The following is a 15,795-nucleotide window of genomic DNA, read 5'->3' as shown; positions in this document are numbered from 1 at the left end:
CTTGTGTGCGTATTATAATATTTCTAAAAAATAATATTTCTAAATGGTAATTGCACCCGCTGATATATTTAGTGCGATTACTTGATTTGTAGCGTATATCTGTCCACTTATATCTTCATTTGTTAATCATAGCTGCGATTGATTGACTACAGATTCAGCTATATTCGGCTATATAATTAGGCATGTTTAGGTACTATTATTAATACACAACATAAATCGGAGTAGAGCAAGAGGTTCGATATATGTTAACGAGTAATTCTATTCGGCCTGTCCAATGCGGTCCGACGATACCGATATCGAAGAACAGCGGATTCCACAGCATATCCCAGGTCCTCCGCAATTACCGCCGTTAATCAAAGGCCAAAAACTGAAGAGCGTGAGTGACATTTCGATCATGCAAATCTTAAGCAGATCTTGATCTTCGTTGAATTTGGCGATTTGCCAGATTCACTTATATTCTCTTCTAAAATTCTGCAAAAGAAATGTCTTAACTGTTTCGATAAATTAAAATTTCTTCAACGCGGTTGTCTTCTCGCTGATTTCCTAATTAAAAAAATAATAATTTTAATATAAATTCTAAAATTTCGTTCGTTAATAGTAGTGTAATCAAAAGGATTCGTCAGCAACACTTTCAGCTTAATAACTATTTGGATTTCAGGGACCGTACACCGTCACGGTGACTGACGAAATGGTAGCGCAGAGGGAAAGGGAGAATCTGGAACTGTACAAGGCCTGGGTGCGGGAACAGCGCAGGAGAAACATGCTGCCGCAGGAGGAGGCCGACGAGTTTATAGGCGACTTCAAGGACGTCATCGTCCGGAGGAGCTTTGTCCGCAAAGTCTTCTGCCTCCTCACGCTGCAACTGATGTTCACCATCCTCGTCATATCCATCTTTATGTTCGTGTAAGTATACACCGGAGAGAAACGTATCTCGACGATCCATTCTTTAATTCTATTGTATATATATATTACTGTGATTTTTGGAATTACTTTTCAGGGATGAAGCGCAGAAGTTTATGATGGTACACTGGTATCTGTGGATTGTTGCCATGTAAGCTAAGGAAGGCTCAAGGATAGATTTCTTGTCTGCGCTGATCTGATTCTGTTTTAGGACGTTTAGGACTATATTAAATGGAAAGGAATGAGAGGGAACGAGCAGATGATATAAATAATTCAATAACAACGGCCAGTGACGAGCAAAAAACGAATATTATAATTCAAAATTAATACATCACAATGTTGGTACGTTTCTGCACACTGTGCTTTCTTCAGCCAATTAATCAACCATCTTAACACAGTGCCAGACTAGAGTCAAGCTCAACAGGCCTTAGAGGCGTTCAGGCATAATCCCACGGATGGTAGCTTCGCACCACCGGCCGCTCGACCGAGTGCGTGAACCAAATGTCCGAACCTGCGGTTCCTCTCGTACTGAGCAGGATTACTATCGCAATGACTTGAAGAAAGCACAGTGTGCAGAAACGTACCAACATTGTGATGTATTAATTTTGAATTATAATATTCGTTTTTTGCTCGTCACTGGCCGTTGTTATTGAATTTTTGTATATACATACGAGCTTGCTATTTAGAAGTTGATATAAATAATATTATGATTAACAATATGATATCTAAAATATCTATGTAATAACATATTGTAATAATATATGTTACATAGAAATTAGATATTACATATCAATATTATGTTATAATATATCAATTTTATATTTATATTTTACAATACTCTCTCCATGCTATCTGTTCGCACTTATTTCTTTTTATTTATATAGGTCTAAAAAATCGTCTATTACTTATAATTAATTGTACCGTTTATTTTGTAAAACTAACTTTAGTTTAATTAAGACATTTGCTTGTATTTTAGGGTGTTCTTCATCGTCGCGTATTGTGCCATAGCCTGCTCGGTGCATGCTAGGCAAACGCCACCGTTCAATTACATCTGCCTATTTCTACTGGTACGATCTCTCGACATTTCCTTCTTTTCCTCGCAACGGATTGGTAATCTCTCTCTACGTAAATTAAAATTAATCCACTTAAATCTCTCATGAATCGCAGACACTAGCAATGTCGTACCTGGCCGCCTTCGTCTCCGTGTTTTACAGCATCGAGGTGATCCTCATCGTTATGGGCATGACCGCCGCCGTCACGACAATCATAGCTCTTGTGGCAACATTCTCCAGGGTAGTTCTCTCTCTCTCTCTCTTTCTCCCCCTCCCATATCTTTATTCTATACTTCCGTCGCAATTTCATGATATGTCACACTGAAGCTTGCATGAAATTTTTTCCCTGTATATGTTTATACTTGTCGAGATTCAATATACATTATATTTCCCGTTTTAATATATGTTAATATATGTTAATTCCTGATTCAATACATGTATATATTTATATATGTACATACATATATTGAATCAGGAGTATAATACTTTTCAGAAATTTAGTTTCTGATTACGTTTTCTTTAATTTATTTCCATTTATACTAATTGTAAGTATATTAGGCAAAGAAACAGAGAGAGAGAGAGAGAGAAAGAATAAATGACAAGAATCGTTATTATGATGAAATTACAGTTTGACTTGACAATGAGGCCAGGCTTGCTGATGGTGATTGGATTGGTTTCGATCGTAGCCATTTTTACATTGCTAATAATCCTGCTGTTCACTCACGTAATTGTTTTACGCCTGATAATCGCTATCATTGGAACGCTCCTGCTGTGCATGGTCAGTGTATTTTGGATTCTTGGAAAACTCTAATCGACAATTAACATTAACATTTTAATTTGACGACTTTGCAGTTCCTTGAATTCTTACTTCATATACAATCTAGAAGCTGTATATGTTAATTTTAATTTAACTGCAAATGTGTTTATTTAAATTTTCTCGATTACAATAATTCTTAATATTAATTCAATATTGCAATTTACAAAAATATAATAGCACGTGTGTTAAGCTATACTAATAAATGGATTAAAATAAGTAAAATAAAAACGTCAACTGCGAAGGTCAATCGGGAACTTTGAATATATATTATACATATATAATCATGTAATTTCCTGTAATAGATATAATTAAGTAGGCACGATTGCAATATTAAAAATTGTACGTTTCATGCATTCTCGTTTCAGTATCTCTACTTCGACGTGCAAACGATCATGGGTGGACGCAGAATAGAATTGAGTCCCGACGAGGTTGTCTTCGCGACAACGCAGATTTACGTCGATATTATACTGCTGTATCAGTATTTGCTGATGTTCATGGGATTCTTTCACCGATAAAAGAGAGAAAACACAACGTCCTCGATATATTGTACTTAATTACATTCAAATATGTATTATACACTTACATATCTTTTTTACATTATGTACACGCTATACATATGCGTATAATATGTATGCGTGTATGTATATATATACATATGACATTATAATATTTATATAAACGTAATAAAATATAAATATAATACTTGTTACTTTCCTCTTTACACCTTAATGTAATTTAATATAATTTTATAATAATAATCTTATTATTATAAAATTTATTCAAAATGTAATCTTTCCATTATATATCCTGCCTATAAATTGACATTTCAAAATTAACGCATACGAATATGATAATACAAATCAAAAGCGAGCAGCAGTTCTATTTGTATGCGTTAATTTACTTAATTTTAAAATCGTTGCCTTTATTTATTATTGTATGCAATTTTTTAAAATTGTTGCATTATCAATCGCACGCGCGCGCGCGAACCCTGCATTATCGACGGTTGATATGACGACATTGATGATGATGATAAGATAATATACGCAATAATTTCAAATTACATTATATTATTTTAAGGTGAGATATAGTCTATACATTATTTCGATTATGTGCTGTACATATATCTTACGTTAGAAGAGCAATCAAGACAAGCTTAATTATTTGGTGTAAGTTTGCGTTCTTTCTTGTTAATTTTTATAATACATTAGATAGAAAAGACATTTCTATAAAGCTTTTTTCCTCTTTCTAAAGCAATGACTAGAACGCGCAGTCTTATATTCATTACATTACGTTTATGTTTCTCTCTCTCTCTCGCACTCTCTTTCTCTCAGTGTGCGATCGCACGGTGCCCCAGCCCAGGCCCAGACCCAGGTGCCCAGGGCCCAGCAGAATCGTGAGTCGTGAGTCGTGAGTGGTGACTGTGGTGAGTGGTGAGCGATGCGATTTACATGTTTTGAGTACTGTTCGTCACAGTTTCGCGAGCGGACTTGGAAAATTATGCGATCCCCGCTGCATTGGAGCTAAATTGCGATCAATTTCGAAACGCTACACGCTACCTCTCGAACTGCCGAGCACAAGGGAAGGAGCAGCGATTCCTTCCTGCGACGAGAGCGAGTTCGTAGATTTATAACCCCCTATTGACTTTTTTCTCTTGACTGCATCTTTTGCTCGTAATTTTTGGTCATGCTAACAATAACAATGCGATTATATTACAAATTCATTTATTTTACCGAGAAATAAGTTATCAATGTATGTATGGATGTAACACATTTCGTTAGTTAAGCTGTATATCGAATTGGACTGTAGGACATTTTACTAATTTAACAATTTAACAAATTGTAGTGACAACAGATCTTTCTTGATTTGGTTGCTTTTTGTAGAAAATGGAGAGCGAGCGCTTAACTGGCAGAGACACCAAGAGACACGACGAGAGTACTGAAGCTAAACCTAAGGAGACTCTAGGCTTGACCACCGCAGTAGCCTTGGATACTCTGCATCGCGATGTTAGACGCGTTCTGCAGGAATACGAAGAGGATCGCAGGAGAAATAAGTAGTATCTTGTACAGAGATTGTGATTATTTCGAGCAAGTGCAAGAATGTTTATATCAAGTTTATACTTATATATCGCGACAATCGTTTATATTCAGGAAGTATAGAGCTTGGCTGAGGGATGCCCTGCATCATCGCAGCCAATATACGACACTCTGCTGGACCTCCGCAATCGCCCTGCTGATCAATGCCATTATTCTCATCGTTGCGTTCTTCACGCTTAATGAAACATGGTATTTATTAATTAAACAGGGCGGCACATTTGTGTGAAACTTTGACCGCGTTTCTCACCTCATCTATCCTATTTGCTTCCGTGACAACTGACAACTGACAACAGCTCCGTAAATAAATATTATTGCAGGTATTCGACACTGCCCTACGAAGGACTGACAGTCTGTTGTTTAGTAGTATTGAATTTTATCTTAGTGATATTGGATAACAAATTACGACACGAGGAAATTCCTCAGAGAGTGAAAATTCTTCTGGATAAACTCAATGGTACGTATTTAAATAGACACCACACCAAATAAGAATTTCCATATCTGTGTGACATTTATCTTATCTCAAAATCAAAATTGCAAGCAATAGAATAGCCTGCATAACAATATCGCGCAGTTCCTGTATAAATCCCAGGATGAAGCTTCTCACAGTAGCAACGATTATATGTACAATTGTGTGTTTTTCGAAATTGCAGTTGCACGTTCCACATGTCAATGGAAATCCGACAACTATCCGCATCTGTGCAGTCCGCAATCCCCTTGCTTGACCCTGCAGTGGACGTATCGCGATGGTCAAGTAGTCAACTTGCCATGGGCTTTATTAGTGGCCGGTGACATAATCGTGATGAAGCCAGGCCAGCAAGCACCTGGATATTGCGTGCCGTACGACGTACGTGAATTCAACTCTTTCCAGACCTCGACTCTCTCTCGCAGAGACTTCTCTAGATGTTCAGTTTTCAAGATGTCCAAGTTACACAGAGATTCTGTTGAAATCAAACTGTTCGAGCAGAATCGAGCTTTCTAATTAAACTTTGAATTGCAGGATGCGGAAGCGCCTGTTTTGCACGCGAGGGAGACTTACGGTGCGCCGGTACACGGCGCGAACGAGATTTTCTCCACGCCGCAGGCCCGCGCACCTCTGAAGAGCAAAATCTACAAACTCCAGGAAACGCCATACCTGATGAATCTCCGAATGGCGTTAGATCAGGCTCTCGATCGACCGGTCACGTATTACAATCGCAAGCGTCACTTACTGATGATCTGCTGCATCGAGCACTTGACCTATCCGATACTCGTGATCGTTATCCTTGTGGTCAATCTGCTCCGTTATCTGTATTTGACAGATTATTTTGGCACCGGCCACTGGAGTGAGATGTTCCTGTTGCAACCGATCACCATTAGTCTGCCGTTGCTGCCGTTGATATTCCCCGCCTGCTGGATATTCCTCAATTGCTTCGGCATGGCCCGTTTCAAAGCATTGTTCAAGCTTTATCTGTCCGCAAAGAAACTCCAGGTCAGTATTTAATTTAGAAATTCATTATTTACAAATTAAAATTTATACCAAGTGTATATTACATGTACGTAATATAACACACATTCTACAGAGATTGTTGTGATTTTGATAAATTATGTTTAATTAAAAAAAAGAAAAAAAAAGATTAATTTATAATTTCCTTAAATTTAGTTTGTAGATCCTTTTGAAGACGCGGATATCAATGGTCCCGGTCATCCGGATGTAGTGTATAATTGGCTGGAACTCAAAGAGTACTTCTTCAATATTCTTTTCGGCAATGAGCACATGATGTCGCGGTCGGCGAGCATTTTACACGTACTGGGCTCTGTGACTGTGAGTATCGAAGCACGAATTGACTGTGAATTTATACCCTATATTTTTATAGGTGCAATGATTCTGTCAAAGATTCGCCATATAACATTCTATATATATTTCTGTAGGCACTGTGCTGCGTAGATAAGAAAGGAATTCTCTCGTGGCCTAATCCTACGGCGGAGAAAGTATTTTTCCTACGTAACGCCAATATTTTGTCGCCGAGCTCGAGGTAGTCATCTTATAGTCGCGCGGACCCAGTTGGGGATATAAGAATCCGAGTATCTCTAAAAGTCCAAGAATTTATGAATTTCTCCCCCTGAGATGAAGGAGTTTAACGTAACTTAAATTTACGGTGAAATCACACGGTGCTATCGGTATCGACGCGATTACAATCCCTTTTGTTTTTCAGTACCGGCAGCGTGGACAAGACGGCTGATAAGAACCAGGAGTCTGAGGAGACCAAGGTCAACTCCAATAGAACGTCTTACGTACAGCACGGTAAGGAAGGACGAGAGACAGCGAGAGTCGAGTGCGCGACGTAACGACATCCGATGCTTCGCAGATATGTCGCACTCCACCGCCGAGGTTTTGGATCTCACCCATGATCACGCCCTGCCGTTCCGACTGCAGTTCGACGACCAATCGTGGCGGCAACATCTCAACTCCCTGAAGCCGCTCGGCCTGGCGATCCTCCTCAACACGTGCAACATGGATACGCAGGAGCACTACATGCAATTCTGTTGCCATGTCACTTGCGAGGCTCTTTACAACGAGAATCTAGTCCCAGTGACCAACAGACGGTATGTGCGTCCTTAATCTCTCTCTCTCTCTCTTTCTATCTTAGAATCGATTGCCATTGATTCAATGCTTGCAAAATCCAATTTCAAAAGAATCGAAAAGTAAAGTTTAAAATTTCAGCAGATGTCTGTGCGAACTGGCGAAGCAGATCGGCTTCCAGGACCAAGCGCAAAAGATCTTTCAACTGGAGCAACAACTGTGTACATTTAGACATGTAGTAAGTATTACTAGTAATTGTTGGCATGTAAGAATTTAGGAGAATGCTTTTCCCTTTTTCAAACTCAATTGATGAGCCATAGTGAAATCGCCCTCCGTCAAAATTTTGGAAATTGCTCGCGCGTTCTGTGTAATCGCAGAAATTGTTGAACTGAAGTTTGTGTAGCTGCTTAAAAACGGTCTCAATCAAACTGGGGGGGGGGGGGGTTTAAGCTTTGCCATTCTAAAAAGATATCGTTCAGAGGGGGATGATTTTTGTTGCAAAAGCGAATAAAAGTTGTCAATCGGCAGCAAACTATAAACGTTTTGTTGGTAGCAGCCGGAGATGGTCAGGCGGGATATAAAGTTCGCGCGTTCACTGAGCATCGCGACAAAGTTGAAGTTCCCGTTTCCTCATATGGTCACCGTGGTCGTGAAAGAGCGCAGCGGTGGCGGTCTGCAATTGTTGACGCAAGGAACGGCCGACGTAATTCTAGACTCGTGCATCGAGTACTGGGATGGTCACGATCTCTGCCCTCTTTCCGCATCAGACAGGTACATCGTTCGCTTTTGATTCCATCCAGTCTCATAAACAAATTATTCTAGATTATCTTATTACATAAGGAAGATTATATATGTTTTTAAAATGTTTGGTCCATTGTCCATTGGTAAAGTTTAATTGTTATATAACGATTCTGGTTTAATAATGGTGTCCCTCTTTTGATAGCGATAATTTGATAATAATAATAATAATTTCCTCTTTTGTCGTTGCAGAAAAAAGGTGCAGGACTTCTACCAGAGGACGAGCTTGACCTCGTACTGCACCGCATTCGCTTACCGACCGCTGACGCGCGCCATCAGCGACAAGATGTCCGAGATATATCTGGAACTGCCTGCTGATAGCAAACACTTGTACACGCCCCACAGGAGCCCGACCCCTTTGCCGTGGGACTTCAGAAACGTTCTCGATCCCAGAGTACGAGGAATATTAGGGCAGTTTCATTCGACAGGTTGATCTACTCACTAATTCAACGGATTTTTGTCTGTAACTTTGATCTTCAATTAATTTATTTTTATTTGTTTCGCAAATATTTCAACTGCAAAGAAAACGTGACTTTCTTCCCAGATTCCTTGTTGTGCAACGAAAATAAGGATGATGACGTGAGTGACGTCGAAAGCTGCTTCGAGGTGCAGTGTAATCAGGTTTTCATCGGAATGGTGACCATGCAATATCAGGCGCAAACCGATATGGTGCGAAACTACTATGGTCGAATCTTTTCTTTTCTTTTTATTTATTTTTTAAATTATTTATTTATTTATTTATTTTTTACTGCAAACGCAGTGATGTACATTATGACTACAGGTGCAACTGATCGAGCAACTGGACAGGGCGTGCATAAGATTCGTCCACTTCAGCAAGGAAAATGAGCTGCGCTCGCGCGTTTTCTCAGAGAAAATGGGTCTGGAGAGCGGATGGAATTGCCACATCTCGTTACTCAGCGAGGGGGCCAGGTATCCTATGTCGTAGACGCGCGATGTACCGTCGTCGTTTTTCTCTCAATGTCTCTTGGATTTCTTATGGGGCATATTCGTGACTTTTTCTTACCATCAGTGTCTCTGATCCGACGTTCTCGATCCTCATCACCTCTTAGTTTTTAGACAAATGTTTCCCTTGACAAGAAAGGAGATCGAAGAAAATCGCGGGGTCAGAGAAGAAAAAGATTTAAAATGAGAAATCTAAAAGTATATTTAAAAAGAAGAAGTTTTTAACTGAAAGAGTTAATTGTAGGATCAGACACGCACGTGGGAAAGCTGCATGCATATTAACGACGCATTAATTCTCTTATTCTTGTTAGAGCGAGCTACCATGAGGCTCAAATGTAAAATATGTCCATGTATATTGCAGGAGACAGCAATGGCTGGAGAGATATCCGCATATGCCCCCGTCGTATATGTTTGTCTATACGTCTTTTTTACTCTTGTTATTGTTAATATTGATCTGCATGGTCATCTTTGTCACGCAGAATGTCTCAAGAAATAATACAAGATCCAATTCGTATACACTTGACTTGAGTGCAAATTAACTTAAATGTATATGTTTTACATCATATAAAGATTTATTTAAAAATAAAGCCGTTGTAACTAAAAATCCTAAGGAAGATATATGTATAGATATAGTAATTACCGTATATTTTAAAAGGTATGAGTAAATAGTTGAAACAAATCCTTAGAAATTCTGAAAATCGAAGATCGAATCAAGTTTAAGCTTGAATCTCAGACATGTTTCTCCGAGACATTCTGCAGTGTCACTAATCTAGATAGAAGATAATGTCGCGATCATTTGACTGCAGTGTCCTAATATCTCCTAACATGTGTACTAATATCTCATTCTTTATTCAAGGCATATTAACGCAGGGCATATTAATTTTACTCTATTATCACTTGTTTGTATCTCTTCCTTATAGATACTTTGCAAACATACATTTTCAATAATATGTTCCTTAACGTGTGAAGCAATTTTGTTGGTACTGCGTGTGTGTGCGTGTGTGTGAGTGAGTGAGTGATTGCGAGTCGATGTCCATCAAGGATTTGATCATGCGAATACACGATTACTCGCGCGAAGAAGATACACGCCCATATGTATTTTACTGTAACTAACACACACATGACAATGTCAGGTCCGAGAGTCCAGTGGGTTGGTGGGTGAGCCAGGCAGCAGCCATGTCCTCACCCACTCCCTCACCCACAGCCCAATCTCATCAGCCTAATTACTCCTGCATGGACGAGGCCAGCCACTTGCTTAATCGTGTCTTACCTCGGTACGTTACGCCGATTACATGCAGAAATAGCTCACTATACGCTGTACAATATAAAGTCAGACTTCCGCTTTGCTTCAAAAGAAAAACAAAACAAGTTAAAACGGCAAAATATTAACCGTAGATCGTACAATTGCAAGTACTTAAAATGGAAATTTAACAAATATCATTTATATTCAGATAAAGGGATTTGAAAAGGGATTTGAAAGAAATGGACTTGAAGCAAATATAAATGAAACACTATAATCAAAAAATATCGCGAGAAAAAAACTTAAATACTTAAAATCTCTTGCGCGTTCTACGGTTGATCGATCAAGAGAAGAAATGTGCGGCATGATGGGAGAATTCTCTCATTTATTTGTCATGGTCAACTTTGCCGTGTCCCAAAGGACTTTTGCGGCAAACTGACGTATTCTCTTGGCTTCTTAGCATTAGATGTGTTTCTTATCGTCCACCATTATCACTAGCGAAATACCGAGCGATTGATAGTATCCACTAAGAAAGAATGTTTCCCGTTTTAGCAACAACTTGAACAACAGCCGAGCGATGAGTATGTCGGCGCCGAGCGCTATCAACACGGACTTCTCAACGGTCAAGTTCGACGATGAGACCACCGAGTGGAACAACACGGGGACTTCGCAGGTCAAGAGCGCGATGAGCCACAGGTTGCTGTGATATCTAATGCCAGACTAAAAAGATTTCTATAAAGATACGCGATGGTATTTAAGGTTTGATAATGCTACAGAGATAACAAACTGTCGAGCAGGGAGCAGGACACGGTGAGAAGCGAGGACAGCGTTTTGGTGCAGAGCGTCGATCTAGGATCAGGCCAGGAAGCTTGGAGATCCTTGAGCTGCCTCACCGACAGCACCGAGCAAAGCGCGCCGGTCAACTTTGATCTGTCGAACAGGGTAGGGCAGATCTCCTTCTCGATTAAACTTAATAAACGCGTTTATGATACATGAGGTACTTATTCTGCGAGCGCAGGCTAAATTGCCGAGGGGCATAGATAAGATACGTCCGCACATCGAACTAATAGACAACGTTCCTTTGCTCGTATCCCTGTTCACCGACTGCAACACTACAGTGACTCGCGAGATGTTGCACATTATGCAGGACTACGGCGAGGTGGTATGCGTGCTTGGATCCTCCGCCAACGCTGAAAACATGCCAATCTTCATGCAGGCTGACGCAGGGTAATTATAATCTTTGTTATCCCGATCGAATCGGTGAGATTTTTTAGAGACGCGATCACAAAGGCAAAATTTCATCCAGGCGTACACAGAGAGAATCGGTGTACGTCGTCTGACTGCAATCGCGTCTAGTGATCCTACATCCCGGAAGTAAAATATTTTTCCTCGAGTCTTGAAAATTCCCTGATTGTGCCCAGCCTCATTTTTTCATTTAAATTTTCAGGCATATAACCTCTCAAAAATTTCCTCAACAGAATCAAGTTGATCTCGAGAAAGATCCGTATATAGTTTCTGATCTTGCGAAAGTGATCGGTTCTCTCTGTAGTCCAAGTTTTCTAAAGACTTGTAAATCGATTGCAGAGTAGCGGTGGAGCCCTTGTACCCCCAGGTGTGTCAAAAAGTACCCGTGTTGGTACCTACCACGGAGAATCAAGGAATTTCTCCCATCGACCTGAGTAGAGCGCTCAACTCCGTCGCGTGTTCGCTGAGTGTGAAACGCGAGGACCCCGTGGCAATCTTTCATCTCATCATGGAGGTATTTACGGTGTATTTTCCAAGAAATTAAATGGGAAGGTAACGAGGGCCACAATAAACGTTCTTTTCTTTGCGTCCACCCAGGCTCGTCATTATATGAAGAATCTATGGAACTGTATACAATTCTGGCTGTGCTGCTTAGTTACGCTCTCATTTATGCAAATGCTGTCGGCGTTTCTACTGCTGCCGCCACTGTTCTCCATCGACCAGGTACTCTGGCTGTGCTGCTTGATAATCCCCATATTATCGACATCAATGATCGCCACGCCGATAGATTCGACGATAATGCAACGCGCGACTGGGAAGAATCAATGCGTAGTTAACGGAGAGGTGAGAAAGGCGATAAATATATATATGAGGTCATCGGGGCAATTCTTTCGAAACTCGCGTGCTTCATATAGTTCGAATCAAATAGAAACTCAAATTATGAAAAGAAGAACGCTGTTCTCATGTTCTATTTTTTTATTTCTTTGTAACGTATATGTATGTAATTTTATTCTAATATTTAATCTTAATATGATTCGAGATACGCATAAAGTATGCGAATTCGCGAAAAAGAAATTCATTAGGGTAAAAGGTCTTGTGTATATACTGATTACTTATCAGCATTAATTTAAGTAAGTAATATGTTCCAAGAAGAAAAGGAGCTGAAGGAGAAATAACATCGATAATCCCTTACGCGATTATAGGTCACGCTATTCGTGCTATGGTGCTACGGCAGCAAGTTTTTGCCGACGGTGATCACGGTGATCCTCTCGCAGTGTATCTCGTTCTTGACGCTTTGCCCCGTCTACGTGCCGCAGAACTCCAAGTGCCTGTATATATATCCAGATCCGCGGGATCAGATCTGGGGCGGCTGGGGCAGCAGGCCGATTGTCGTTCTGGTCGTGCAACATTTCGCTCTCACGCTCATAGTCCTGCATTTCGGTAATTCGACGATCTAGCAATATTTTTTCTATCGTATTGTTAATTCTTTGGCATATCGTACTTGGGGCAAAAAATTTAGTCGTCCAGTTTGTCAAATTCCCTCTTGTTGAAAACAAAATTACTCAGTTTGTTAATTTTTCAATTTTTCAATCAAAATAGCTCTTGTTTTGCCTTCAAGTTTATTATTTTATTTTATCGTGTCTGTTTTTTTTTTAATGTCCAATTCCACTTAAAAAAATTGCATTATTAATTAATTTTTTAAAATCAGGATAACAGAGACATGGCAAATCTTTTATACCAACCTAATACAGCAATACATATTGACACACAGAAATAATAATACACTTGGAAGCTCATTAACATATATCTTTTCTTTCAGTTACGATATCTGTCAGCTTTGTGCACAGGGAATGCTCGATATGGAAGAAAAATCCTATGAGTAATTGCACCTGGTTTCTTGGCGTATTTGTCGTGTAAGTGGAAGATCTAACCCCGAATAACAGTCTGTCGCAAAAAAATTTGTCCTTTCGAGTTCTCAGATTGCAGATTAAATTCTAAAATACATCTGTCGTTGTATTATTGTCATAGATTGTGCGTGCAAGCGGTATTCTCCGGTGTGGCGTTCCGCAGGTTTTGGCGGGAGGAAGGCAAGAAGATTGAGAATTTCCCGATTCACGTACCGTTGTTCTTTCTACTCTCTGTTCCGCTGACATTAGCGGTTAACGAGTTGATCAAGTGGCAAGAGATCAAGTAAGTTTATCGTTTTCTGCATGCCTTTAGTCGTCCATGGCGCGTTCGCTGCAATTTCTGAAATTAATTAATGTTTCTATTCTCTCTTTCTCAGAGTGAACGTCAGGTACCAGAAAAGAGCACGTTTAGAATTTGGTACGAAGCTGGGAATGAATTCGCCATTTTAATCAAATTCGTAGCACCAATTTTTGATGTCTTCGAAATATCAAATGTGTTTTAAAAGATATACGGGTACATCGTTAGGTGTATATATTAATTAGTATATGTTATCGAAAGTACTCTTACGATTCAGTTGCTGCAAACTCGAGAGGTCCAAAGGGCTCAAGGGTTTTTAAGAGTCAGCTTTGTGTACTTATAACGCCGTGTCAAATATTGCCAAACGATTAGACTCGAACGAGGCACCGGTATTTTTCTATAGCGATATGCATATTTATATTTTGCGATGTAACAACGGCCCACATCGGACGCCGCGCCGCGGAGCTGTCGATTGCGAGCTTAAACGAGCGTCGCGCCGCGTGAGCTTTCGCACGATACATCGGGCCGATAGCGGAATATCTATCTTATTTTATCAAATCGCTCTGATTAAGACGCGCTTTTTTCGCTCTTGATTCTGTCGTAATTCAAGATGTCTCACATCATAGGTACATCGTTTTAGATTTCATTTAAAAAAAAATTATATATATATATATATATATAGAAATAATATTTTAATAGTGAATAAATAGTAATTTTACAATTACCGGAAGATTATTTCGTTTCTCTAGTATCCATAGTAGTGCGAGCGTGCTTGAGAAATCTGAGACATCTTGTATTTGACGACTTTGGTATTATACGTAGAGTATTTGTACACACACACACACACACACATAAAGATGTTCCTATCGATAACTTTGACATCCTCGTCAATGTTCGATTTCGCGAGCTCGTTGTAGAATCGTATAATCCAGAAATCGGAAGTTTATAGCGTGAACGCAATGATAGTAATTTATTTGGTGTGATCAAGGATTAGCCGAGACTTTAGCGAATTAAATGTACTCTGCGAGATTATGGCTAGCCGCATCGAGAGTTAAATTCAAACTCTAGCAGCAAGAGTCTCGCTGGTACGAGACAGTTCTCTGGTTGTGAGACAGTGCTCGCGCGCGCGCACGTGGTCATATTTGGAGTAGGTTTCTTGATTTCCCACCGATAAAGTGGAATATGATCTTAATCGCGAATTTCAAAACGGCCGAACCTCCACAATCAACTTGCACAATCAACTTGCCCCCGCGAACTTAATTTCTCCTCTTGCGCTGTTCTTGTACCACCGTTCGATTCTGACTAATGATACTACGAACATGCACGCGCATATAATATCTATTGTTTGTTACTCGTTTTTTAAACTCTAAATTGATCGACGACGTAATTTTCTATAGGTCTGATTTTTTGTGTTATGCGACGTTAAGTCGGAGGTTTGACTATACTCTACATCTTTGTTAAACGATATTCCACTCTCGTAACAAATTCATTTTACTGATAAACTTCCGTTACAGTGTGGCATATCGTCCCGATGTTGTTAATAGTTGCTTTCCATTTACACTCAAGTGATCTGAGTCATTCAGTTATGTGAGTATTTTATACTCAGGTAAGATAAGTCATTTTGTACTTACCTGCTTATTTTGGTGACAAAGCTATCGCATAACAATACAGATTCGTAGCCTCACTTTTAATGTGAGTCATACACTGTCTCGATTGTGGATAAAAACTCAGTTGAATCTCACTTGCCAGCATGCAAAAAGAACGTGCATTCAACTGAGTTATGACGTCACAAGTGAGAATTATCTGAGTTTTGATGTAAATGGAAAGCAACTAATATTGCATTCTAGACTTGGTTTTACGCGATAAAATAGATCTTTTTTTTAAGATGAGAATAAAATATTCATTAAAAAATACTCCTGTGA

The 15,795-nt window shown here is 39.6% G+C and overlaps 2 protein-coding genes across 10 annotated transcripts; both read left to right on the top strand.

Moving 5' to 3' along the window:
- Positions 1-108: 108 nt before the first annotated feature.
- LOC139774499 (protein lifeguard 1) lies at positions 109-3,469 on the top strand. Of its 2 annotated transcripts, XM_071709820.1 has the most exons (7): positions 109-376; positions 659-903; positions 998-1,051; positions 1,877-1,967; positions 2,068-2,193; positions 2,581-2,730; positions 3,135-3,469. In XM_071709820.1, exons 1-7 carry the CDS (start codon positions 275-277, stop codon positions 3,282-3,284), a joined length of 918 nt encoding a protein of 305 aa, XP_071565921.1. In that variant the 5' UTR covers positions 109-274; the 3' UTR covers positions 3,285-3,469. The 2 variants fall into 2 exon arrangements, with proteins under 2 accessions (XP_071565921.1, XP_071565922.1); XM_071709821.1 differs by lacking the exon at positions 2,581-2,730.
- A 674-nt stretch (positions 3,470-4,143) lies between these two features.
- Positions 4,144-15,786, top strand: L(2)k05819 (transmembrane protein 94-like protein l(2)k05819). Of its 8 annotated transcripts, none has more exons than XM_071709794.1 (25): positions 4,144-4,383; positions 4,650-4,819; positions 4,917-5,051; positions 5,180-5,316; positions 5,513-5,706; positions 5,860-6,330; positions 6,502-6,663; positions 6,771-6,874; positions 7,055-7,143; positions 7,208-7,445; positions 7,564-7,660; positions 7,979-8,193; positions 8,413-8,648; positions 8,765-8,889; positions 9,002-9,150; positions 10,317-10,457; positions 10,976-11,119; positions 11,200-11,365; positions 11,442-11,650; positions 12,008-12,182; positions 12,266-12,511; positions 12,871-13,108; positions 13,488-13,581; positions 13,697-13,858; positions 13,953-15,786. In XM_071709794.1, the coding sequence occupies exons 2-25, from the start codon at positions 4,653-4,655 to the stop codon at positions 14,023-14,025; spliced, it is 4,167 nt and encodes a 1,388-aa protein (XP_071565895.1). In that variant the 5' UTR covers positions 4,144-4,383; positions 4,650-4,652; the 3' UTR covers positions 14,026-15,786. The 8 variants fall into 8 exon arrangements, with proteins under 8 accessions (XP_071565895.1, XP_071565900.1, XP_071565896.1 ...); XM_071709799.1 differs by having other exon boundaries at positions 4,650-4,829; positions 7,976-8,193; XM_071709795.1 differs by having other exon boundaries at positions 4,145-4,383; positions 7,567-7,660.
- The last annotated feature ends 9 nt before the right edge of the window (positions 15,787-15,795 follow it).

This window comes from Temnothorax nylanderi, unplaced genomic scaffold, assembly GCF_030848795.1.
Source record: "Temnothorax nylanderi isolate EJ_2023f unplaced genomic scaffold, tnyl_v1.0 TNYL_tig0081_pilon, whole genome shotgun sequence".
Classification (NCBI taxonomy): domain Eukaryota; kingdom Metazoa; phylum Arthropoda; class Insecta; order Hymenoptera; family Formicidae; genus Temnothorax; species Temnothorax nylanderi.
This window is presented reverse-complemented; position numbering and strand designations above follow the sequence as displayed.